The 24,222-nt window shown below is 42.2% G+C and overlaps 1 protein-coding gene across 17 annotated transcripts in view; it reads left to right on the forward strand.

Annotated features, from left to right (window-relative positions):
* Window positions 1-24,222, forward strand: part of PAK1 (p21 (RAC1) activated kinase 1) — a 147,676-nt gene that overhangs the window by 53,814 nt on the left and 69,640 nt on the right. For 12 of the 17 annotated variants that reach the window (XM_064409787.1, XM_064409774.1, XM_064409781.1 and 9 more), the window contains 4 exons: window positions 14,841-15,058; window positions 19,906-20,006; window positions 21,465-21,612; window positions 22,733-22,770. In XM_064409787.1, the coding sequence (XP_064265857.1) occupies window positions 14,869-15,058; window positions 19,906-20,006; window positions 21,465-21,612; window positions 22,733-22,770 (477 nt within the window). In that variant the 5' untranslated portion in view covers window positions 14,841-14,868. Of the gene's footprint in view, window positions 1-8,867; window positions 9,162-14,363; window positions 14,423-14,840; window positions 15,059-19,905; window positions 20,007-21,464; window positions 21,613-22,732; window positions 22,771-24,222 lie in introns of those variants that run through there. The other 5 variants (XM_064409779.1, XM_064409777.1, XM_064409785.1 and 2 more) reach the window with 2 other exon arrangements.

The following is a 24,222-nucleotide window of genomic DNA, read 5'->3' on the forward strand; positions in this document are numbered from 1 at the left end:
CTCTTGCCCTTTGCTAACACCATAGCAACCTGCTATAAATGTCACTATATAATGTGGTTTGTTGGCCAAAAACTGGACAAGGAATGCTTTCTAGGGCAGGAAATCCATGGGGGCAGTAAAAATAAGTGCAGTAGAATGCAGAAAAAGTCCTAGTGTTATTTTATAGTATTGCAAGGTGATTTTTCTTTTTCTCTCCAAAACTGTGCCCTAGAGGAAATAGAGGCATCAACCGAAATTCTCTCAATGCTTTATCTATATCCCCCTCCCCCAAAACCTACATCCTAGGCACAGTCTAAACCTTTGGGCTAACAGATGGTGTTGAGAGGGGGAGGGAGGGGGAACAATTTGCATCTAAATAGCTGAAATAAGAAAGGGTCATGTCCCACAGACCAGCCCCACTCACCTGCTGTTTAAATCCCCCTGAGAAACAGGCAAACACATTTGGTTTTTTAATGTCTGCGTCAGCTGTACTTGCTCACTGGAACTTTCTGCCCTGAAAAAGCTGCAATCCTCTGCATCTTGCTGTATGGATTCTGTTCTGCCCCCAAAAAGATGAACTTTTAAGGCTTTAGTTCTTTGAATGGATTTGACAGCTGTGTCACTCCTGTTCAGCCCTCCCATCAGAGCGACTGCTGCTGTTGCTTAGCACAATTAGCACAACCACTAATGATACAGAAAAGGTTCAGAGCAAATATTGCCTCTTCTGTCAGCTTGCTACACTCACGGCTGCCTGATTGCACCTTCAGAGGTGTTCTTGCCATATGGTCCTGTGGCTTCGTGACGCAATATTCCTTGCTGGTTTGTGTGCGTAGGTGGGATGGGCTTTGGCTCTAGTGACCACCAGGCTGCAGCCCAGTGGTGATCCTGATCCTGCAGAACAGTGGCGTGGTGTTGAATGCCTGTGCTTAATCCCGCAGGCATGCAAAGCCAAGTTGCTCTAGCTTCCTGACTGTATCCTGTAAGGATTTCTCGGGTCGAAGACCTTGCTGCTTTGTAATGATTTTGTTTTGGAGTGTAAGGGTCATTTGCCCACCTCTGTTACACTTTCATGGAGACTACTCTGGGTCTACCCCCCTGTCCTGTCCTGGCAGCAAGAAGTGTGCTTTTGTCTTTTTAGGCAGAGTTTCTCAAAGTTTAAGGCTGTGGAAAGCCTGTAATAAGGAAAACCTCCCCAGTTCTTCATAATCATGTACACATTCACCACCCTGAAACATAGTAGTTGCTTCTTAAAGCTCATAAGCTTTTGGAGGTCTGTTACTCACTTAAGATAGCTTAGCCACCTTCAAAACCACCCTACCTTATTTTCCAGGGATATTTGGAGAGGCAAGAGGGCTTTGCAATGAAGTTTAGTCTTAGTACAGAACACAAGATGTGCAAAACCTGGTTCTACCCATCAGTTCCTTGGACTTTCACACTCAAATGCTAAAAATAAATAATGTGACAATAGTCCAGGTGGTTCAGGAACTTCATTACTTTTGTCTGTTGACAACATCTTCTGTACTTCCCAAGAAGCCAGAGGCATTGAAAGGTTGAGTTTGGCAGACTGGAAGGCTCTGCAGGATAAGGAGGGGTGCAGATGATGTCTGGGGACTCACCAATGTCTTCTATGTGTTGATCTGGTAGAATAAAATATCTGCAAAGGAGGATTTCTATTTCTGGAATTGCAAGACCTTTAATCTCCTTTCTTCAGCACAGCCTGGAGGGAATTGGTGAGGTTAACCTTTGCTAAACTCCTGGGCCCACCCACCCACAAGTGTCTTGGAAGAGGAAATGGCCTCAAGAAGTGTCTTCGTTTTTTTTCTCATTTAATTCCCAAGTATATTTCAGTACTGTGGGTAGTAGTGGTTGATGTGCATTAGGGCAACATGGATCTGGGCAACAGCCTTGTTTACATGCCTCTGGGGAATAAGTTTATTTTATAATTTAACATAGGTTCCAGTTAATGGAAACAAGATCCGGTGTATGAATGCGTAGAAAAATAACTGGGAAATGCACAATACCAAATTATATTAATTTAGAGCAGTCTGTGGTACTTTATAACTTTCCACAACTGTTTTTCTTTTTAGAACTTTGTCACTTGAGGATAACTATGTTTTATAAATGGTCATATCACATGATGCATGCTCACTGTCTGGGAGTAAACAAAATAAGTGAGTTAACTTGGGTGGTGCAAGTTATATACACACATGCACACATAAATCTGCGTGTATGTGTGTGGATATACATGTTTATACATCCACACTCTCTTCTGTAGGACAAATCTCTGCCCTGCTCCTTCTGTCCCCTTCCCCATTTCAGTGATGTGGGCAGGTGACTGCCTCTGGCTGCTGTACTGCTGGTCTTTGCCATGGATAAAATGCTTGTAATGCAGCAGGACCCCGCAGACCATGTAAGAGCAAATCCAGAAATGAAAGATGCTATTGGAAATATTTATTTTCTCTGGTTTTTAAAAGCAAGACCATGTAAATTGTGCAGGTGTAGCAGAGGTGTGTGTTACTTTTTGACAAAGGAGGCAAAAGGGGGAAATATGAGGAATTGGGTGCCCTTTGAGGTGAGGTTTGCAGGTAGTGGGATGAAGACTGGGAAACTGGATTTCACAGACTTCTAGAATGGCTTGTGTTGGAAGGGACCCTAATGATCATCCAGTTTCAACCCCTTGCCTTGGGGACTGCCCTCTACTGTGCCAGGTTGCTCAAAGATCCATCCAACCTGGCCTTGAAGACTTCCAAGGATGTGATATCCACAGCTTCTTGGGCAGCCTGTTTCAGTGCCTCACCACCATCACAGGAAAGAATTTCTTCCTGGTATCTGCAGTATACCTGCCCTCTGTCCTATGGCCATTCCCCCTTGTCCTGTAACTCCATGCCCTGGTCCAAAGTCCCTCTCCACCCCTATTGTAGCCCCTTCAGGTACTGGCAGGTGCTCTGAAATCTCTGTGGAGCCTTCCCTTCTCCAGGCTGATCAATGCCAGCTTTCTTAGCCTGTCTGCATAGCAGAAATGCTCTGGCCTTCTGAGGCTCTTTCTGGTCTCTTCCATTTTCGCTCCAGCAGGTCCATGTCCCTCTAACACCGAGGTCCCCAGAGCTGGATGCAGCACTCCAGGTGGGGTCTCACCAGAGTGGAGCAGAAGTGGAGAATCCCCTTCTTCTACCTGCTGGTCACAGTGGCCTGTGATATAGGCTGCTTTTATTTCAGCAGGTTTCTTTTTGTTTCTTTTATTAAGTGGCTTACCAAGTGGCTGACTGACATTGGAACATTTATTTCTGTATCTTCTCAAGCTCTCTCATTGGAAGAGGAATTGGCTGTACAGAAAAGACCATTCTGGTGGTCTACAGTGTTACTTCAATCACTTTCTCTGCTTGGAACAAAAATACTGAAGAAAAAGATGTGCTGGATTGGAACCATGCCTAAAACATTTCTTGGCATAATGGGATTATTTTACTTATTTTTAATTAAAATAGAGTTCTAACTGGATTGTTTTGAGCATACTTACAGCTCTGGTTTGTTGTTCTTGGTCTAATTGCCTCCCATGTTAAAGATATCAATATTCTAATCCACCTTCTCCCTTGGGATACTGGCATTAAAAGAGGATGTGGAATGCTATGTAAATGATTTACAGGCAGGCAAGATAGAAAATGGTCTTTAAAGGCATTAGTGAAAACTTAGGTCTTCCTTTACCTGTGATGTCTTGACAGAGAGACTGGTGAATTTTTATTTTTTGGTATGTATTTATTTCTCTGTCCTGACAGGTCTTTTAAATGGTTAGAAATGTAGTCTGAGAAAAATGCCAATAATCTCAGCCTTTGAGGAAGAAGCAGTTAATGAATCTTCAGGGAAATACCCAGAGTCCAGATGCTCTGTGGGGAAGAAAAGGTTGGGAGCCAGTGGACCAGGGGTTGGAGACAATACATCATCTGAGATCTAAGATGGAAGCTGTCTGCTGACAGCACAAGATACTGAAATGACAGAATTATAGGCTTATTTGCTTAGGACTACATTTTGAGAGCCCATTTTAAATAGTAATGACTTGGGATTTGAGTACTCTACTTAAGATACCTTGGTTACATTTTGTCAGAAATAAAGCGTTATCTTTTTGCAGATTTTTAATTATCTTTACGAATGGAAACCCTTTGGGGAAGTTTTACCTGTGTGGGATATAAACTCAAACCATGCTGTAAGTTTAAAGAATATATATTAGGCTGAAATCCAACTTCTTATTTCAAAGCTAAAAGGGCCCTTACAAAATAAAAGGCCACAAGTTTAGATGTCGGTTTTATAACATTTTAATAGAGTAGCAGAGTCTGACAAAACTTTTGTCCATGTAGAATATTTAAGCTCCTCAGATAAAACTAGATGTACATTGAAGAGTGTTCACAGGAAAACAAGAGTTATTTCCAGCCTGAAGAGATTTTTTCTTAGAAATAAAAGCAGCCAAACATGCCATGTATGTTGGGAGGCTGTGAATGAGCACCTGCAAATACCAGTGGTACAAGAATAACCAGGAATGGAACAAAAAGTTGGATGGGGCCCTGAGCAACCTGATCTGCTGGGAGGAATTGCTGCACATGGCAGAGAGGCTGGTCTTAGTTGATTTTTAAAGGCCCTTCCAACCCAAGCCTTTTCTATGATTCTGTGAATACTTGGGCCAAAAGAAACAACTGAAAAGAGTGGAAGAAGCAACTCATGCTTGCAAAGGAGACAGTTCACTTAAGCTCTGTTTTGGTCATGCTCTGTAGTGGATTGATTTGGAGGATCTCTTTTCCCCCAGCAAATCTATTTTACTTCACTGAATCCCTCTGCAATGAGTGTAAGAACAGGAAAGATGGAGTTAGTGCAGGTTGTGCCACAATAGGAGTATGAATTATTAGTAAAGAAGAAGGCAGCACTTGCCTGGGAAAAGTGTGAAGGGGGAAAAATTGCTTTGGGAATGCATTCCCATGCATTGCTCCTGGATGTGCTCAAGAACCAAACCTGGGATTTCTTGAGAGCTGTGAAATAGCTGTTTCCAAAACTTGCTGCCCTGTTCATATCTGGAGTATTTTTAGCAAACAGCTGTTACTGTAGAGGTGAGAGGAGAAATTATGGTGTGCTAGTTACAGAATTTAAAGTATCATTTTATATTCTCTTGCCTTGGATAGGAGAGAACAAGTGTGGTCAGGTAACCTGAGGTGGGTGCTGCGTTTGTGTGGCCAAAACAGTGAGAGAGCTTTGGGTTGTGGGTAGGCACCATACCTCTATGACAGCCTGCTGTAAACATTCTTGACTCTTAATTGCTGAAATTTGGGGAGGATGATCAGAAAACTGCACCTGGAATTGCTGCATGCTCTGCTCTCCTAGTTCTTATGCTGGTGGCCTTAGGAGCAAGTAGCTGTAGGATTTGAGCAAGATGACTCAAAGCAATGGGAGGGAATACTGTACTGAACAAAATACCTTAACTCATACAACTTCCTAGAGCATCTGCCTTTGGTTGTTGTCTTCATTTTGGAAATCAGTTGAGTTTTATCTACCTATTGGCAAAGTTACAACCTTGTCTATAGATCTGTCCAGTAGTGGCCATATAAAGATTTTTAGCATTTTAACCACACAAAGGACAAATTACAACCTGACAAAGCAGTCTTGAGATGAATAAAACATGCATACTGGCAATCCATCGAAATCCATCCATCAGTGAAATCCCAATTCTGCTGAATGTGCGGTTCATATTGTTGCTAATTGTATGATGTAGATGCTTGTCCACTGGGAATTGGATGGAAATTAGCAAGTCACTTGCTTCAGATGCTGACAGGGCTGTGAATGGGAGCTCAGTCAGTCTCCTCTGGGTTGGGTTTTATGGCTGCAGTGCTGCTGCTTCTTGAGAAAGAATGAGTTTTAAATAGGTAGCAGTGAAGATCCATGCATCCTACTGAAAGCTGCTTAGGTCACTGTAACAAGAACAGAGGGTAAGAATATCTGTGCCCCAGAAAAGCCTTGCTCAAAGATGTTGAGGAAAACCTTGCCTGCTATATCTAGCCTTGCAATTAACTCCTACTCCTAATTACATAGTGCCTTAAAATGGGCCTGCCACTGTAATAAATGATGTTGTTATACTTCCTTTTGTTCAGTGGAGTAAAAATAGTTCACTTGGCTCATGGGCTTTATTTAACTGAGCGCTAATGCAGACTTGGTTGTAATATATTGCAGAAACAGCAGTTCCTTTGTGCCCGTCCTATAGAGCTTTCTTTTCTCTACTGACATACAGTAAGTATGATTGGAATCTGAGTAAATGATGTGATAAAAGGCTTGATGGTGCTTCCTAAAAACAAACTGCTGCTCATTAAATTAAACGATGATGATTCTTAATGGGCTAGTTAGTGCTCTGCAGCGCATTTGGTACAAGTAAGGAAGTGTAGGGATGTGAGACCTTGCCACTATGGCTCCTCCTGTATGTTCTGGAATCAAAGCAGGCAGAATAGGGAGTTTTGCTAGATAGTATATAATTATAAACACAGAGGTGGTGTTCTTGCAGCAAAAGACTACTGTGACAGTTTAATTAGGGTAGAAACCACAAGCCACCTTAGGCTTTTTCATTTTGCCTCGTAAGTGAACTGCTCATAGAGCATTTAATGGATTGCACTTGAAGGAGTAATCACTGTAAACCTGAAGCAGATTTATGTGCAGTTCTCAAATTTCTTGTCTTCACTGATATTAAATTAGGTCTTGCAGTGCTGGGTATTTGATGGTGCTTGCCTCTAAGTTCAGTTTGTCTACAAAAACCTCATATTTGATGCAGAGCTTATTCTGTCTTTGGAGAACTATTCATTCTCCCTTCTATTCCCAGCTTTGAAGAACCAAAACTTTTAACAAAGCAACATGAAACTGAACCAATCTTTGTGATTTTATTTAATTGAAATCTACTGCCAGTATGAAAATGCTGGCTAGCAATTAAGGGAATGTGACAGTTTTGCCAGTCATTACATAAATACTATGGAGCACTGGGCTTCCTACTGTCATTAGCTGCAATGAGCACAATGGAGCTATACACAGGAGCAAGAACTACTCTGATGATAAATGTTTGCATTTCCAATTAGCACTGAACTGTTGTGGCATTTTCCCCTCAGTCTAATTGAGGGTCTTGGGTGGTTTCATTCACTAATGATAATTGGGTTGTCTTCATGCTCTTTACTTTCCCAGCAGCAAAGGAGTTGAATGAGTTTTGCTTTTAAGAACATTGGTTTCCTCCTTGCAGGTCTCTGTGTCTCAGTGTTTCTTCACCTCAGAAAAAAACTGAGCTTTTACAGGTTAATGTAAACTTTTATCTATTTATGTACCGTGGCTTTTTTTGCTAACCACTGCATTGCGGTGTCCTTTGTGCCTGTGGGATGTCGTTGACTTGATCTGACAACGTTCTTGTTTTCTTATATGTTTCTTACCCCCACCCCCATTGCTAAATGACAGATCTCTGGATTTAAAAAGGTGCAGTTTTTGCAAATGCTAACATTTGCAAAACATGTATTTAAAGTGTGAATACATTGTACTGGGAATTATTTCACATTGGGAGATAGCAGGGCTGAATTCTGAGCCCTGTGCTCCATGTCCATCTTCCTGCATTGGAAACTTTTGAATGGAAAAATGATTAATGATTTGGCTGCTCTCAGTTGCTGTTGCTGCTAATGTGTAGTTAGGACTCTGAGCCAAGTAACTTAGGCAAGAGTAGTGGGGGTGGGTTTAACTGTGTGCATTAATATATTCTCTTTATGCTGCATCTAGTCATTTCCTCCGGAGCACAGATTTCCTCCAGGAAACCTGCTTATATGGGCTTTGGATATGCTTTAATATAAGAGGCCTTTATTTTTCCCACCCTGCTTAGCAAGCTCCGACTCCAGTGACTGCTTTGACTTGTATGGTTGAAGCCCTGCCCTCCTGTGAGCAAAAGCAGAGCCGGAGCCAAGGCTGCTCTCTGCTGTGCTGGAAAAGGGAGCCTGTCCTGACATCTGTAACAGCAAACTTGCTTGTTCAGGCATGTAGGCTGGGGGAGGGGAGGCAACTCTTCTGGAGATGAGGAAACAAGGAGGATGATTTGTGGGCTGAGAACTTTTAAAAACGATACTCTTGGTTCTTTGTGTTGCAGCTTGGATTTTTTTTTTTCTTCTTGAATATGGATGACATTTACTTCTCCTGGGCTGTTTAAAAGCACTGTTAGGAGTGGGTAAATGCTCAGTCAAAATGAGGAGGCTGCTGCCCAGGGATGGGATCAGCCAGAGCTGATCCCTGCAGGTCTCCAAGTTTGAGTACTCGAGCACAATTAAGGGGAATTCATCATGTGTTCCTGGTGCTTGGGCATAGCTGGCATTGATTGTGAAGTCGTTATTGTTTGGCATGGCCATTTATTTGTGCAACAGCTGAAGCCAAGTCTAAACACGGCAATTTAAGCTGGCATTGTCTCTCTGTGGTTTTGGATTCAACCCTTATGTGGTGAAAAGGGCTTGACCTGCCTCAGTGCTTCTGAAACCCTCAGTGTGCCTGGGTTACTGTCACAGTGGTCATGCATGGGCCCACACTGTGGAAGCTGGTGAATGCTGGGCCTTGATTCTTTCAAGCAAAACAGAAAGAAGCTTCCTTAACTTGAATGAAAGGAGAACTCTGTTGCTAGGAATCGAGTGGTTATAATTAGTCTGTTCTTCTTTAGCGGTGTATCTGTGAAGCAGGATGGGTTAGCATGGATATCTGCCCAGGGACAGATTTTGCAGCTCTCCTGCCCAGTGCAGGAATGTTCATATTTTCCTGCAAAATCTGGACTAGGGAATCTCACCTTGCATTTAGCCAAACTGTTGGGGTTGAATTAAAGGCTTTTTTTAAATGGACAGTCCAGACTTTTGGCTTTTAAAATTCCAAGCCATGGGATTGCCTAGCTTTTCCTGTTGAGTTGTAAGCGGTCAGTCATCCTTTATGTCTGGCACTATGGAAATAATGCTGGCAGTGGAGCAAGACTGCAACTGGTAGTTGGCCATCTGCCATGAGGGTGTCTCCCTTCCCCCTCCTCACACCCACCCACCCACCCGTGCTGTAGCAGTGGATGCATTCTCTTCTACGTGTACACTGATGTTGAGAGATTATTCTTTCACTTAATTTAGAGATTTCATCTGCGTCTTTAGGTGTTGGCAGCACCTGCAGGGATCTAACAGGTAAGTTCTAAAAAGACATGAGCAAACACTGCTGTTTTGTAATTATTTGTTAAAACTTTATGCAAACCCGTTGTTTAGTCTGTTGGAGGTTTGTGTTATTTGTTTATCTGTTGTTATTTTTTTGTTTTTGTTGTAGTTTACATGTAAATGCAGGGTCTGGGCTGGTGCTTTCCTGGTCCTTGGCTTTTTTGGTTTAATTGGCACATTTACACAGAGCTCAGCTGTGCAGTAACTGGTTGGGGAGACAGCTCCGTGCTCGGGTTTCTGAGGGTTTTTTTAATCATCTCTAAATGCAGTGATTGGTCTCTCCTCCCTCAGAGTATGTGTGTTGCAGCTGCCTTTTTTGTGACAGCATGTGTTCCAGGTCCCATCTGGTGTTGGGTGGAGGAAGAAGACACCTCTTGCCTCTTTTTCAGGTAGAAGGCGTGGGGTGCCTTTCCTTCAGCGTGAGACTGGTGTTTGAGACTTAGTCCCACATAAAGTAATAAAAAACGAATTACTGTCTTTTCATCCTGTGTGGAAACCCAGCTGGTAAACTCTGATGTTACTTTTTCTGCTGGGGTTTGCATGGAAGCGTGACACACAGGGAGGGAATCTGCTGCTTGCAATGTGTTTGAACAGGGCAGGGCACAGCCTGTGCCCTTTCTCACCAGGGCAGTGTGAGGATGAAGGAGGTGATTTTAACTGTGTGTGTGTGTGTGCACACAAGCAATTTCTAGCCACGGGGTGGAAGGATGCAGGAATACTGGTGCAGAGGTAAAACACTTGTTGTGATCAGGATCAACTCAATTAAAGGTCAAGATTCTCTCTGTCTCTCTATGTTTGTTTTTTTTTTTTTGTGGGCAAGACACCCTTTCCTCACCTTGCCAACAATAGAATACTATTGTCCTGCAAAAATGTGAGATTTCCTTTTGGTAGTAGGCAGAGAGGAAAGAGCGGTTGCTGAGCATCTTCTTCCTCCCCATCTTGTTTAATATAGTTTATTCTTCTGTAAGTTGTAGTGAGTAACTTACAGCTACTCTCTTGCCAGACTGCCTGAATTATAGATGTCTCTTTTATGAGTTTTCATGTTGACTCCTGCAATTAGTATGCATTGGACGTAGTTATCTGTATGGCATCTACTGTAGCGTAGGTTTCAGCCTTTCTGACTTTTTAATTGCTTTCTGCTTTAGCAATCAGTCATCTGTCAGTCTTGCTAAGGAATGCAAAGAGAACACAAGCAGCTTGATAGAAACCTAGAGTTCAGTGTGGAGCAGCAGGTTTCAAATGATGTGCTTAAGTTAAGTGGAAGGAAAAATTACATACATAGAGGGTCTTTGTTCTCTCTTTTTTCTGCTTGTGTGTGTGCTACAGTAGGGTCAGAATGTCCCACCTACTTTTGGGTCCCACTCTGCGAGGTGAATGTCTCAGGAGGCTGTGCCTGTACTACAGTTTATGCCTGTAGTTTAGGCATAAACATGATTTCCAAGGCATGCAGATGTGGCACTTGAGAATGTGATTTCGTGGTTAACACAATGGTGCTGCGTTAATGCTCAGACTTGATGATTCTGTGATTGTCCTTTGCGTTATATCTTCTTAACAAAGATCAGCAAATCTGCATGGATCTTTGCATCTGTGAATGACCTCTGAGCTCTTGGATGCCGCTCTTGGCATCTGTGGGTGCTGTGTTCTCTTCAGTACTTCTGCTTGTTCTATCTTATGTCTGTCTTTTTCCTGTCTGCAGTTGGACTCTGTTGAGTCTGAGGCACTGATATGTAGTTAATGGGCTGCAAAAGTTGATGGGAAGGGACAGGGGTGCATTGAAGGCAACCATAACTTGACTACAGCAGTCACAGATTGCAGTATGTAATAAAACTTTTCATGATTTCTGTATGCTGAAACAACTCAAACTTTCAGTATTCTCAAATGTCTGCAGAAACAATAATCCTACATTACAGCTATGCCTTCCTAGTGGTGTCTACGGAGTTTGGTTTGAGTGCTGGTATTTTAATATATGTAGTAGTTGAGAATAATTGTGTCTGCAGCTAAAATGTATTCCCTCATCTGACTCTGGCTGAAAAGTTCATGAACTGTTTCATTGCTTCCACTGTTCACTTAATCACAGCGTGGAAACTTAAGATGGATTTCTCAAGGCAGAGTCGTACTGGTGTGAAGAAGGAAATAACTCAGTGCAGCGATGCTTTGCATTCCTGTTGGAATGGATTGTGCCGAGCTGGGTGACTCATTTCAGTGGCCTAGCGCTGATGTTCTGCCGGCTGGGGAAGAGATTGCCTGGTGCTCTCAATTTGAGCAGAGCCTACATGAGGGGGTTTGTTTAAAGCCTGCTTACTTGTGAATTGGCAGAAGATTATTTTAGGAAGAAGAGAATTTGCACAGCCAGCTGGGCTGCAGTGAGGGAGATGGGTACCTCTGTAACCACTTGGCATGACTCTGGGCTCTCAGTTCTGGCTTGGGGGTATAATTCTGTCAGAAGAGGCTTTCATCTACCTACTTTGAAGCCAATAGAAGTTGAAAGTATAATGATCTTGCATATGACCTCTGTATTGCAGTGGGGAGATTCACTCAAGCAGGTTTTTAGTTTCCCCTTTAAATATATAGTGGCACAAGGCTTTTGGGAACCCTCTAGTGCAGCTATTACAGGGGGTAACTTCTGTGGAATTTGAGTCTCTTAGTTTTATGGATCAAGGGGTTTCTCTCACTCCCCCATCTCCAAACAGCTAATGTAACTCCAAACATAAGACTCTGATGAAAAGAAAGGTCTGTGAACTTGAGTCATGGAGGGAAAATGAGAGGGTGTACTATAGGCTTTGCCTACAGCAAAGGTGCAGTTATCAAATAGGTGTGAAACAATATTTCTTGTAAAACTATGTAACTTCTCAGCAGTTACTTTCTCTTTCAGGGAATAATGTAACATAAACAAGAGCTTGTATTGCTAGTTTCTATCCCTGCGGTAAAACAGTAATTCACTTGTGAGCTATCCTTTCTGGCTGAGGGATTTTGAAAAATTTTCTTACATTGAAGAAACTGAGAGCAGATGTCCCTGGGGTTTTGCACTGGTGGAACTGAGAGGGAGGATGCTTGACATTCAGAGATCTTTTTTATACTCTTTTTTTTTTTTTTTTGAGTTTTTTTTCCTTATGTTCCTTTTTCCCTCCCAACACTAGCCCAGCCTTTGGCTGTAATCTGGGGCTTTTTTTTTTTTATTCTTCTCACTTTTTTCTTCAGCCTGGAGCCACATACTGCTCTATTTCGGTCTGATGTTGCATCCATTCCCCAACTTAGTAAACTTTACTCTGTTTAGTCTTTCCTCCCTGTTTAGTTTTGTGCCTCTGACAGCAGGTATACTGAGCTCTCTGCTCAGTGGGAGAGGGACCCAGAAGTGAGTCAGTCTCCATCCCAGCCATGCCTGCAGCTCCAGGAAGTCTGGCTGATGGGGAAATCTTTGGATGCAACTTTATTCAAATCCCTGCTGGGGGTAAATCAGGCTGTTAGAGCAGCAAATGTGGTGCCACTCTTGGGGAGGTCTGTTTGGCAGGCACAGGGTTGCTAACATTCCTTTTCTTTCTGCTTCTCTGTTTGCAGTATATTCCTAGCACCTTCCTGGCAATTTGTTCTTTTGTAGTTAAATAAGATCAAAGCAGAGACTGCATCTTTTATGGGACACTGCTGCTTAGGTTGTTTTGAATGGTTTAGTTGTGCCAGTTCAGTTCCAGCCACTGACACTGTGATGTGCAAAGCCCATCAGGAAGGCCTCAGTATCTTCATGTTTCACAAGATACTTGTGCAGCAGTGGCTGCCAAAATTATCAGTTGGGTTTTAGCTTCGACTTTTTTCCACTGCTTAGGCAGGGAGAGTATTCATTTGCACCAACCACTTTATGGCTGGCACTCCAGCTGTCACTTAGTTCTGTTTTATACCCGAGAATGGCATGAGGCTGAAGTGTGAGTGGTGGGACATGCACAGGGCACATGCGAGGACACGCCCAGACAAGTGCACAGATAATTTCCCCCCACCCCTCCCAAATGCCAAAGCTGTCCCACCATTAAAAACAATCCCCAAATGCTAGTCTGTCATTTAATATTCCTTTGCATAGTGTATTGGAAAGAGAATGGGGCTAGGGTCAGACCTTTTATAAAGTTCCCTGTGTGTGAAGACTTGCCCAAAGCCTTGCAGGCTGTACAACACTGCCAATCCTCCCATTTAAGGTCAACTGTGAAGAAACTGGGAATCAATCAAGTGGAAGCAAAGGTGGAGCTGCAGGCCAGCCATGGCTTGGCAGATGACAGGGAAACTCTGCTCTTGGCAAAATCTGGCACATTGCTGTTGAGTGACTTCTGTGGCCAGTGTTTGCCTGCCGTAGTTCCCCACAGCAGTGAGAGCAGTGTGCTCTGGGTCCAAAGCTTGCCAGTTACACTGAGGATCAGTAGCTTGGCTAAGGAAGACTTTGAAGGCTGGCTGGGTGCTGCGTGGCCATAGGACTGTGGTGTGCTGGTGAGATCTGTTCAGTGTGACTCAGTGTCACACTGAGTCCAGCCTATGGAAAGTGGCTCCCTGGCCAGTCAGCAGTGATCTCAGCTTTATAACTAAACTTCTTACTTGCAGAGAGCAAACAGCTTCTGACTTTCTGCCACCCTGTAATTCTCCCTGAGTGAAACAACTTCCCTTACTGCCTCTGAAAGTGGTAAAGCTGTTGAATTGCTTTTTCCACCCAAACAGAAATTGTTCCCACTTTGGTCTTTATTCAGCAGTTAACTCCCAACTTACTTTTGAAAGAAAACATAGTGCAGATGAATTCTAGTTTCCAGAAGGATCTTGCTGCAGCCGGGCTGTGCCTGGAGTAATGCTGATCTCATTTGGGTGGAACAAGTTAGCTGTTGCAGAATAATCTATTACCCTGTTCCCAAGCTTCCGTCTTTAAATCTGCACAGCAGGGATTATTTACTTATGGATTTAAGTGTGTGTTGGGGATCTAGTTTCGTTTGACCCTCCCAACAGAAAAAAATGCAATCAGCTTCCTTGCAGTTGGAGTTGCAAGGAGTCGGTACAGCTCAGGGCTTTGTGGCCATTTCTGCTTCTGAACCCTCTCAGCAGCTTTTTAGCAAAGGAGCCTGAGCAGCTGCATCAAAACTCTTGAGTACAAACTTCAGTCTCTGTGTTGTGCTGTGCTGGAGACTGATGCAAACCTTTTGACATAATTTTTAGGAGAACTAGCATGGATCTGAGAGGTATTACAAACTCAGAAACTTGTTGGCTCCTCTCAGGTATCCTTACTCTTCACTACATCATATTTACCTTCTCACCCTGCACTTCTGCTCCATGGTTTGCTTGAGAATTTGTTGTACCCTGAAACAGGCTTTTCTCAATGATCAATAATGCAAATGCTCAAGTATAGTCTTATTAATAGGAAAAAAAAAAGGGATCTTGAGTAGAATTTGTTGTGCTGACACAAATTTTTATGTTGGGTTTGTGTTGCTATCATTATCCTTGGAAGAGTTCAAAAAGCCTGTGGATGTGGCACTTGGGCATATGGTTAATGGTGTACACAGCAGTGCTGGGTTAATGGTTGGGCTGAGGTTGCAGGTCCATCTGCAAATACCTACTTGTGATTTACTTGGTAATGTGTGGTTCTAGTCTACAATAAATAAATAAATATGGCTTCTAACTTGTTTTCTTTTCCAGTTCCCAGTAACGGCCTCCCCAACTGAAGATGTCTAACAATGGAGTTGAAACAGAAGACAAACCACCTGCTCCTCCAATGAGAAATACCAGCACTATGATTGGTTCAGGAAGCAAAGATCCTGGGACTTTAAACCATGGCTCAAAACCTCTGCCTCCCAATCCAGAAGAAAAGAAGAGGAAGGATCGATTTTACCGATCTATCTTGCCAGGAGATAAAAGTACAGTATTTTATCTCTTCTACTAAACCTGTCTTGGTTGTTTCAGGGTACATAAGGTACTGTAGATATGTTGTTTCTAATGATTAATCCTGTAACATTTAATCCATCTCATTTTTTTCACAGGATCATAGAATACTAAAATTATTTGGGTTGGAAGGGACCTTAAGGATAATTTTGTTCCAACTTACTTGTCATAGGCAGGGATAACTTCCACCAGACCAGGTCCCTCAGAGCCTCATCCAGGCTGCCCTTGAACACTTCCAAGGCTGGGGCAGCCACAGCTTCTCTGGACAACCTGTGCCAGTGCCCCACCACCCTCACAGTGAGGAATTTCTTCCTAATAGCTAATTTAAACCTGCCCTCTCTTCTTTTTAATTCATCCCCTCTTGTCTTATCACTCCATGCCCTTGTCAAAATCCCTTTGCAGGTCTCTTTTAGGCCCCTTTTCTTGTAGGCTTTTATTTTTTTTTAATTTATTTTGCCTTTCCCATAAATTATGAACACTGTCCCTGAAAACCTGGACTAACTCTGGGACTGGTTCTTTTACTTCCCAGCTTGGCTTGTCCATAATGTTTTTGAATATCATAAGGTTTTGTGCCAATTACAAGCTGGCCAATAAAGCTGGCACTGGCAATTGGTGGAGAGCAGAGAGAGGTCATTTGCTTGTTTTGTTGTTTTAAACAGCAAATAATTTGAGTTACACAAGACTAACATGCAATCTCCTACTAGACTTGTAATATTTTTCCTCAAGGCCATTTACTCTGTTCTAATGTCTGGGTCAGGCATGGTCTACTTGGTTTTAAGAACAATCTGTCACTGAAAATTCCTGCATACTTCTTGTGAACTGAAGGAGTTTTTAATGTTCAAGGGACTGTAACAGATGGAAAAAGAGATAGGAACTGTGAACTGTACATGAAATTCTAATTTTTAGTATGAGGATATTTTAAAAAAAAAAACCTCTCTCCTATGAATCTTTTGAAGTGATACAAAAAAAGAAAAAATCCCCATCTCCTAATATGTGCTGGTTTCTTTTTATATCTGACCTATTTTTTTGGAGTTCCTCTTCATAATACATCAGCTTTTTCTGTATTGCAGTGGTTTCTAAGCACTGGGTAACTAAAGTCAAGACTAAATATCTTCAACTCCCTGGCCTTCAGGAGGGAGGCCGCCTCCTAATTTTTATTAGTGAAAAGACTAATTGAAATGATAGCTTCACTAATTTAAATAAGCAAGGTGGTGGATAATTTTTCTACAAATTGAATGTGGAATTCATTATTATTATCCTTATCTGATTCTTCTGGCAACTTTGGATTGTTTTACAAATGTGAGGTTTTGAACCTGCAATCCAGAAACTCATAAACTCAATGTTAAAAATCTGCCAGGTCTGGGTTAGAACTTCCCATTATGAGTATGAATCCTAAAAAAGCTGCAGGATTTCTGTGTTGACTTACTTAAGGGAGAGGAGTTTTTAAACCTCTAGGATGAACTGTTCCAGAGATCAAAGAAATCACCTGAAACTTGTAAAGGGGAAAAAGAAGTAGAACCTGAAATGCTAGTTTGAGTTGGATTATGAAGGAAAGCTACAAACAAGGAGAAAAATGAAGTTTTGGGGAAAATCACAGACAGACTGCAACTGATCCAATGCTGCCCATGTTTACTGAAGATTGGCCAACATGGCAGATGCTTCAAGACATGAGAGATTTTTGTTTAGCCAAGCCCAGCAGAGCCTTCTGTTGCAATACACCTGCCCAAACGAGAATGATTGCTTCTGTCCTCTAATTCCTGTTGAGCAAAAAATTCCTTTAACACTGTCACCTTCACTTCAAATTGGTTGATTTTCATCTTATGAAGACTTCTAGTTTCATGGTGACAGCTAAATTCCTAGTGTGTCAGGCTTCTTAAATGTAGGGAAATTCTTCAGTGTTCACAACACTTCTCTTTTTTGTGCCTGAAATAATTTGGGTGTTATTTTTTAGGTTTGTTTTGTTTTTTTTTTTAAAGGGAAGTTTTGTTATTTTTTTAAAAGGGAAGTTGGTTTCCACTCAGTTAGAGGAAAGTAATTTTGAGCAAATCTGTGCTAGGCCTGTACATGAGCAGAGGTGCTGTGCAAAGGACACATGGGGCATAAATCCAGGGCCTCATGCATGTTTGCGCACTTGCATTGAACTGTACCCCTTGCCAAGCAGCTATGGAGGTGTCATGCTCTGCCTGAAAAATGTAGGATGTAATTTGTAGTCCTCATTTCCTCTGTCCAAGCCTAAACCACAAACCTGCAGGCTTAATACTGAGTGGGTCCTGCCCAATAGGATGCAGAGCTTGTGTGACTTGTTGCTCTCAGCAGGACTTGTGAATATTTTGAATTTTCCTGGGCTCAGGGGGCTCGTCGGTGTCTAACTGGGTGTCAGTCTGGCTTGAATGGAGCACATTTATCTCCTTTGAACTTTGCTGAGCTCAGCTGCAGCTTCAAACAGAGGCAAGGTTTTACCCACAAGATGACAGTGTGCAGCAACCAGGAGCCTTTCCATAGTGACTGGGAGCACTTTACTCCATGTTAGCTGTGGTCAAGACCTTTCTCATCTCAGTGTGCTTCAGCATGGCCACACTGCATGGTCAGACATCATCCTTCACAGTTGCAGCTCCAGTTGCCAGAACATTATAAGGAAAATTTTTGGGAGGCTCTTGTAACAGCGTTGAACATGGAAGGCTGTGAATGAGAAGGTGATGAGGTGTTTGTGGGAATAAAGCCTTTGGTGGTAGTAAGTAGGTCATCTTAAATATATTATTTCTCTTTTGTATTTTTTTTTTAGATTAAGATTCTTCAAGTCTTTTTAGCTCATTGCAAGGATAATGCAATCACTTTAAAGGGAGTGCCTTTCTCTTTAGTTCTTTTTCTCTTATACCACCTGCTATGACATAAATATCTGCTTACAAAGACAATTGTATTACTAATGGTTTAATAATGTTTAGGCTTTTGGATCTGTCAGATCTGCCTGAATATGGAAATTTAAAAACAAAAAACAAAAAAAACCCCAAAAACCCACAAAACCACCAAAAAACTAAGACTTCTGGATAACAACCTAATGCCCTTAAGCTTTGTTTAGGAGTATGTTCAGCTCTGTGGTGGTAGCTGTCCCTGGATCACGTGTGGGCGTTCATTTTCTGTGTGGAGCTCGTGCACAGTGGTGCTGGTAGAGGTGTCCTCTTCTTGCTCACCTGAGCAATGGACTTCTAGGCTGAGATGGCACCTCAGTCTTTGGCTTGGAAGAGTGCACTGATCCTGTAGGCAGGCCTATGGAATATGGTGGCTCTGGTGGCACTCCCTGCACCTCTTTGCCTCTCATTTCCATCCAGCGCTAGTGGTGCAGCAGCCTCTGTGCTGCAGATGCTCACCATCTGCTAACCAGCAGCTGCTCCTGTCTCCTCCTCGCTCCCTTCTCAGGGATGGCTCCTCCAGCATTGCTCTTTTCCCCTTGGCAACTCTGTCACTCCTCTGTGACTCAGCTTCTCTCATTCCCTTTGTTTGAAAGAGGGATCAAAAACAATCTGTTCCATCTTTGTGTCCCAAATGGAGCATCTGATCCTTTTCTTTCTCCAAAATTACTCTGTGCAACTGTAGCTCTGTAATGATACAGAGAACAGTGCCAGAACTGGCATTGAAGGAAATGGGATTCAGTCCTTTGGGGCCAGCCCTGAGCCTCTCTACACAACCAACCACAGCAGTGTCTTGAAGAATTGCTATACTGAGTGTTAGCCTTGCAGGCTTCTCAAATACCTGGGGTTTGGCATTCACGTTGCCAAAAGTGCACTGGGGAATGTCAGCCACAAAACAAATTCTGTTTGGCTTTGGATAAAAATGGGGAGCAGCTGGGAAATGTGAGTGGTTTGCTCACCTTCTCCTGGCTCCACTGGTTTTAAAATGCAGCAGCAAAGCCAACTAGAATGTGGTTCTTCCTTAAACTAATCTCAGTTTCTGGAATACAATAAATACTAAAAGGAAGGTGGAGTCTTTAATAGATAATGAATATGGATGAACTTAATCCAATGCATAATGATAATCTTGTTTGAAGACCCCAGTTTAAAATTTGCAAGGTGCATCTGCTTTGATATATTTCCTTCCCTGTTTCTTTATGACTTCTGCTCCTCACCTGCCAGATTCTGCTATCTTGCTCATGTCTTCAAAGCTGGTTATTAAAACCATCTTTTGTTCATTTTGTGAGCAAAAAAAATTGAAGTGCTTTTGCTCATAAGATTTTATAGCAGAATCCCACATTATATTTAGGTTTCTTCACAAACTTTTGAGGAAATAAGATGAAGGAAGCAATTTCTAAGCAGTATTTGTAGTTAATTTTGTCCCTGGCTTTTCTACGAGAGGCAAGTGTATATTTAAAAGCACATAATATTGTTTTGTTGGGTTTTTTTAAAGTTGCTTAAAGCAACAAATACAACTATGTGTTCAAAATGGACTGGCTTCCACTTACTGCCACTGTAGAGCTTTTGACTCTGACCTGTGTAAGTTTGAGTGAATATTTTAGGTAAATAGCTCTCATGCTCTTGAGTCTAGATATATTAGTTGATACCTTACATACTGAATATATCAGTTTCCTTCTTTTATGCTTGTCCTGTGTTACAGGATTTTTATTTCTGTTGTCCACTCACTGTGGCTGCTCTTAAGTGTGGAAAGAAAATTTTTAAACTTGCTGTTTGTCTGCTTCAAATCAAAATCCTATGACTAGTGTATGTGTGTGGGAGGGTGATTGTGTAGGTGAATTAGAAGCTATTGGGGAGATTTTAATTCTTGATGCATGTATGGATTTTTTAAAATTTGTTGTTGTTTTTGTCTCTTGCAGCTAATAAGAAGAAAGAGAAAGAGCGGCCGGAGATCTCCCTCCCTTCAGACTTTGAACACACGATTCATGTGGGGTTTGATGCAGTCACGGGAGAATTCACAGTAAGTGAAGCTGGAGGAAAAGATAACTGTGTGGTTTAGCTTATTGCTAGGAGGAGCCAGGGCCCATTAATCTTTTATATATTAATGCTGGAAGGGCTGTTACCTAGTTTGATCTCATTTGAAACACATCTGCAGAGGTTACCCACTAATTTATGCTGAGAGACTGTCAAATTTGGCACATCCCAGGTGCTCAGGCTGCCAGCAAACTTTTCCTTTCCTGTTTTTTTGGCTGCTGTGGTCAGCTAAACATGATATATCTCTCCTCCCTTCTCTTCCCCTCCCTTCCTCCTCTAGAGCTGAAAGAAGTCTATAGCATAGTCTGTGTCCCCCAAGTGGGACTCTGAGAGTTTTCCTTTGGGAGGCATACAGCTGTGTACAACTACTTAGGAGAGATCATGTATGTGCTGCCCTAAGGCTAAATGTCAGATGCTTTTATGTGTGATGGTTTTTTTTTGTTTATTGACATGTAAAATACTGTAAAGACAGAGTTGTATTCCATCACCATCATCATATTTTCACTCTTATTTCGGTTATGAGATAGTGTTTCCTAGCGGCAGAAGTTGTTTGTGAACAAGGTGTTTCTACCTATCTATAATATGCTGCTTTTTCAGGGACTTTATTCCCCTACCCTGAGCCATGTGCACACATGTGTTTTGCATGGCAGCCTCTAGGCTTGCCCAGGTTACCCCACCTGGGTAGTGGAGCATTACCTGAGCGGTGTGTCTAGCCATCCTTTCGAACAGCAAGGATAACTTCATTGCTCATGGATCCCAGTCTCTGCCACTTTGTCCATACAAACTGTTATCCCTGCTGGTGAGGAAGGGCACAAGCCTGGCTGTTTCCCAGGTGTGTTTATTTTCTGGCTGAAATGATGTCCCTCTAATGAAATTCTGAACTTCAGATGTGAAGTTAACACCTCTGCTCTCCCAGCTCTGGTTATAGAGGGCACCACACTGCTGTTACCAAAGAACTCTAGTGCTACTCTAGTGGGAAGACCCAAATGAGTGCTGCATGTCCATTGTGCTGGAGGCTATGCAGTGCATGTTACTTCTATAGTCTTTCTTGAGTATATGTAAGTATGTGAATACCTGTGCATAAAGGATTTTGTGTTTTGTTTTGGTTTGTTTTTTTTTTTTTCTTGAGTCTTTTCCTGAACTGCAGTAATTGGTTCTTCTCCATTCTGGTTTTTGAATTTTGGTCTGCAAAGCACCTGGGAGTCACCCAGAGACCTAAGAGCAGAGTGACATTTACATGCCCAAGTGTGATTTGTAACACAGGCAGTGGCTAGGGAGGCAGACATTCACCTCTTTTTCTTTCCTCTCATCTTCTGTCCTCTTTTCTCCCTATTTCCCTCACAATACTGTGTAACTCCAGAAGCTGGGGCAGAACAGTGACAGTGGGCTTATGTTTTGTGCACGTTAGACCAGCTGTGTGTTACCAAGGTGCCTCTTCCCACAGGGAATGCCGGAGCAATGGGCACGTCTGCTGCAGACTTCCAACATCACCAAGTCAGAGCAGAAGAAGAACCCCCAGGCAGTGCTGGATGTGTTGGAGTTTTACAACTCCAAGAAGATCTCCAACAGCCAGAAATACATGAGCTTCACAGGTATATGGTGTTGGTCTTGTGTGGCTGCTTTGTCCAGCTCTCTATGGTCAGGGCACGTGGGGCTTCTTTTGTTTAATTGACAAGTAGGTCTCTCTTTTCAAGGATAATGTGAATGAGATTCCCTGGCTGCTCAAGCACCCCTCTCCCTTTAAAATGCTCTTCTGTTAATCTGGATGCCCAGCATAGCTGCAAAAGAGGAGGTCAGTCAGCTGGCTGAGCCTCCCAAACACATACTTTTTCTGATGCTCACAGCCAGCATCTGGAAGGCAGATCCCAGACTGCTGGGTCTGGGTTCCCCCTGATGACAGTCCCTGCAGAAAACAGGCAGCTAAATTTTGCACGAGTTTCAATTTGCAGGGTGGGTGTGGATGTTGCTTTTTGTGTACTTGGGGCGAGAGTCTCTCTGCTCCCATGTGCCATGGTTGAGGAATGGGCCTCAGCTGCCTGGGTGCTTGAAAATTGCTGGCTGGGTTCCTCTAAAAGTTGAAACTGCCAAGGTTTTGTGCTTCTTTCTATGGGTTATCTGCCCTCTGAAGGACGTCTGCAACCACCACTCCTTTTCCTTTCAACTGCAGCTCCTTCCCTTTCTAAATATTAACCCCTACTTTGGTTCTTTTGGGGAGATAGAATCATGTCACCAGATCTGGTACTAATTAGGAAGGCTCCAAGCAGGGATAAAAACACAAATATTCCCCATATGTGCCAGGACAGTCAAATGAGAAGCCCATCAGTTGACTTGTGGGGTCCTCTCTGCTGTTCCAGGAAGTTTAGGTGGCTGAGACTGAGTATTTTGCAGTCAGGAGTCAGCTGCAGTGCCTCTGCTGGGGATTTAGTCCACTGATAGTATTTTGTGCACATGCACAGAGGGCAATATTCATTCAGGTTTTGCTTTGGGCAATTCCACCCTCCAGGATTTGTGACCCCTGCATTTGTCTGCATTTATTTACCCTCTGTTCCTATATCTTCCAGGGTTCAGCTGGTTCTGGGAAGCTGGAGTTAGGGAGCTAAGTTGAGGAGCATCCTTTTTTCCTGCCTTTTCTAAAGAGAACTTGTCCCTTGCTCCTCTCCCTTCTGCTGCATTTATAACTCATTTCTAATGGCATTATTATCTGTCTTTCAGATAAATCAGCCGAGGATTACAATTCATCTAATACATTGGTAAGCCTCACATTCTGTCTTGAGTTTGGGGATTAAAAAAACTTGCAAAAACTAGTTAATTACATGTAAACTTGTAGTTTGCTTAGTATTTTAAAATCTGAACTATATATATTTGTATTGTGAGTACATGTGTATAAAAGCAGGCATGCTCCTTTTTTTTTGACTGGTGGGGAATAAAGCAGACAGCAGTAGGATTTATAGTGAATAGAGAATTAGTAAATGGAAATGAGTGAATTAATTAGTAGAAATAGTTCTGTTTTCATAGAAGTTGGTCTTTTCCTATACCTAGAATTTGATAACCACTCTGCTGTCAGGGTTTATTTCTCTATAAACATCTGTTTTATAACAAAGTTTATTTACTAACCTGTGAGGTCTGATTTACTAAAGCTAATGTTGATTAACCAAACTAATCTCTAGCAGAACAGGAAATAAAAGTCTCTCCTCCTCTCTGTTTGACCTTTACTCAGTCCTCGCCAGGGCAGGCACCACTCCTATTTACTTTGTTAGGAGACATGATAAATTTTTGTGTGTGCCTGTGAGATGGAAGAAACAAAACTTTCAGCTTAAGATGGTTCATAAAGCCCCACAATTCTCTCAGCTCTTGTTTTCTCATGGCCATGTTATTACCTAGAATAGGTTTGTTCTTCTTCCTTCTAAAGGCAGATTATTCAGGTCTGATAATTTAGGACTCTGTAAAAAGAAAAGAAAAATGTTTCTGCCGTTGTTCATTATTGCACATCATTGTATGTCACTCCTCAGAAGTTTCAGAGGTGGGATTTTTAAATAAATCCTGACAAAAGCAGTAGTTACCAGTCTACTGAGATACCCAATGCCCTCCCTCAGGCTAACATTTAATTTTGGTGATATTCAGGAAATTCCCAGTGCATAGTTTTTCCTTGTTGTTTTTCACAAACTAGGTTTTTGTGTTATGTCAAGTACATTTTGACAATTATTTGATGTGATGATGACTTCAAGTACTTTAGCACAGTGAAATACCATGTTCCTCTCCCCCTCTTTTTCTTAGGATTTTAATACTTTTCCCCCCCACCACTCTTAGGGAGGTGATGATGCATAAACAGAACTGGTCTAGTGGGTTGAGGACCTTACCAAGTTTATTTTGAAATGTTTGTAGTGTAAAGGATGTAATGAACTTCAAATCCAGTTTCATGTGGATAAATTTAAAAGTGACTTTCATTCCTAATCAAAGTATTGCAGGAAATTCCAGATAATTTTTTAACCACCTATAAAACTGTTTTCAAACAAAATAATTGTTCCTATTTTTCCATAAATGTTTATGGGAAGTAATTCTAAAAGAGATTTGAAACAGTTTTGCCAGATTCTGCTTCCAAAATCTCACATTAATTAATTAGTTCTCAATCACCATATCAGAGGTGATGCTAACCTGACCTCCTAACTTTTAGAGAAAGCATTAGGAGTTTGATGCAAATTCTA

This window comes from Passer domesticus, chromosome 2 (assembly GCF_036417665.1).
Source record: "Passer domesticus isolate bPasDom1 chromosome 2, bPasDom1.hap1, whole genome shotgun sequence".
Lineage (NCBI taxonomy): Eukaryota > Metazoa > Chordata > Aves > Passeriformes > Passeridae > Passer > Passer domesticus.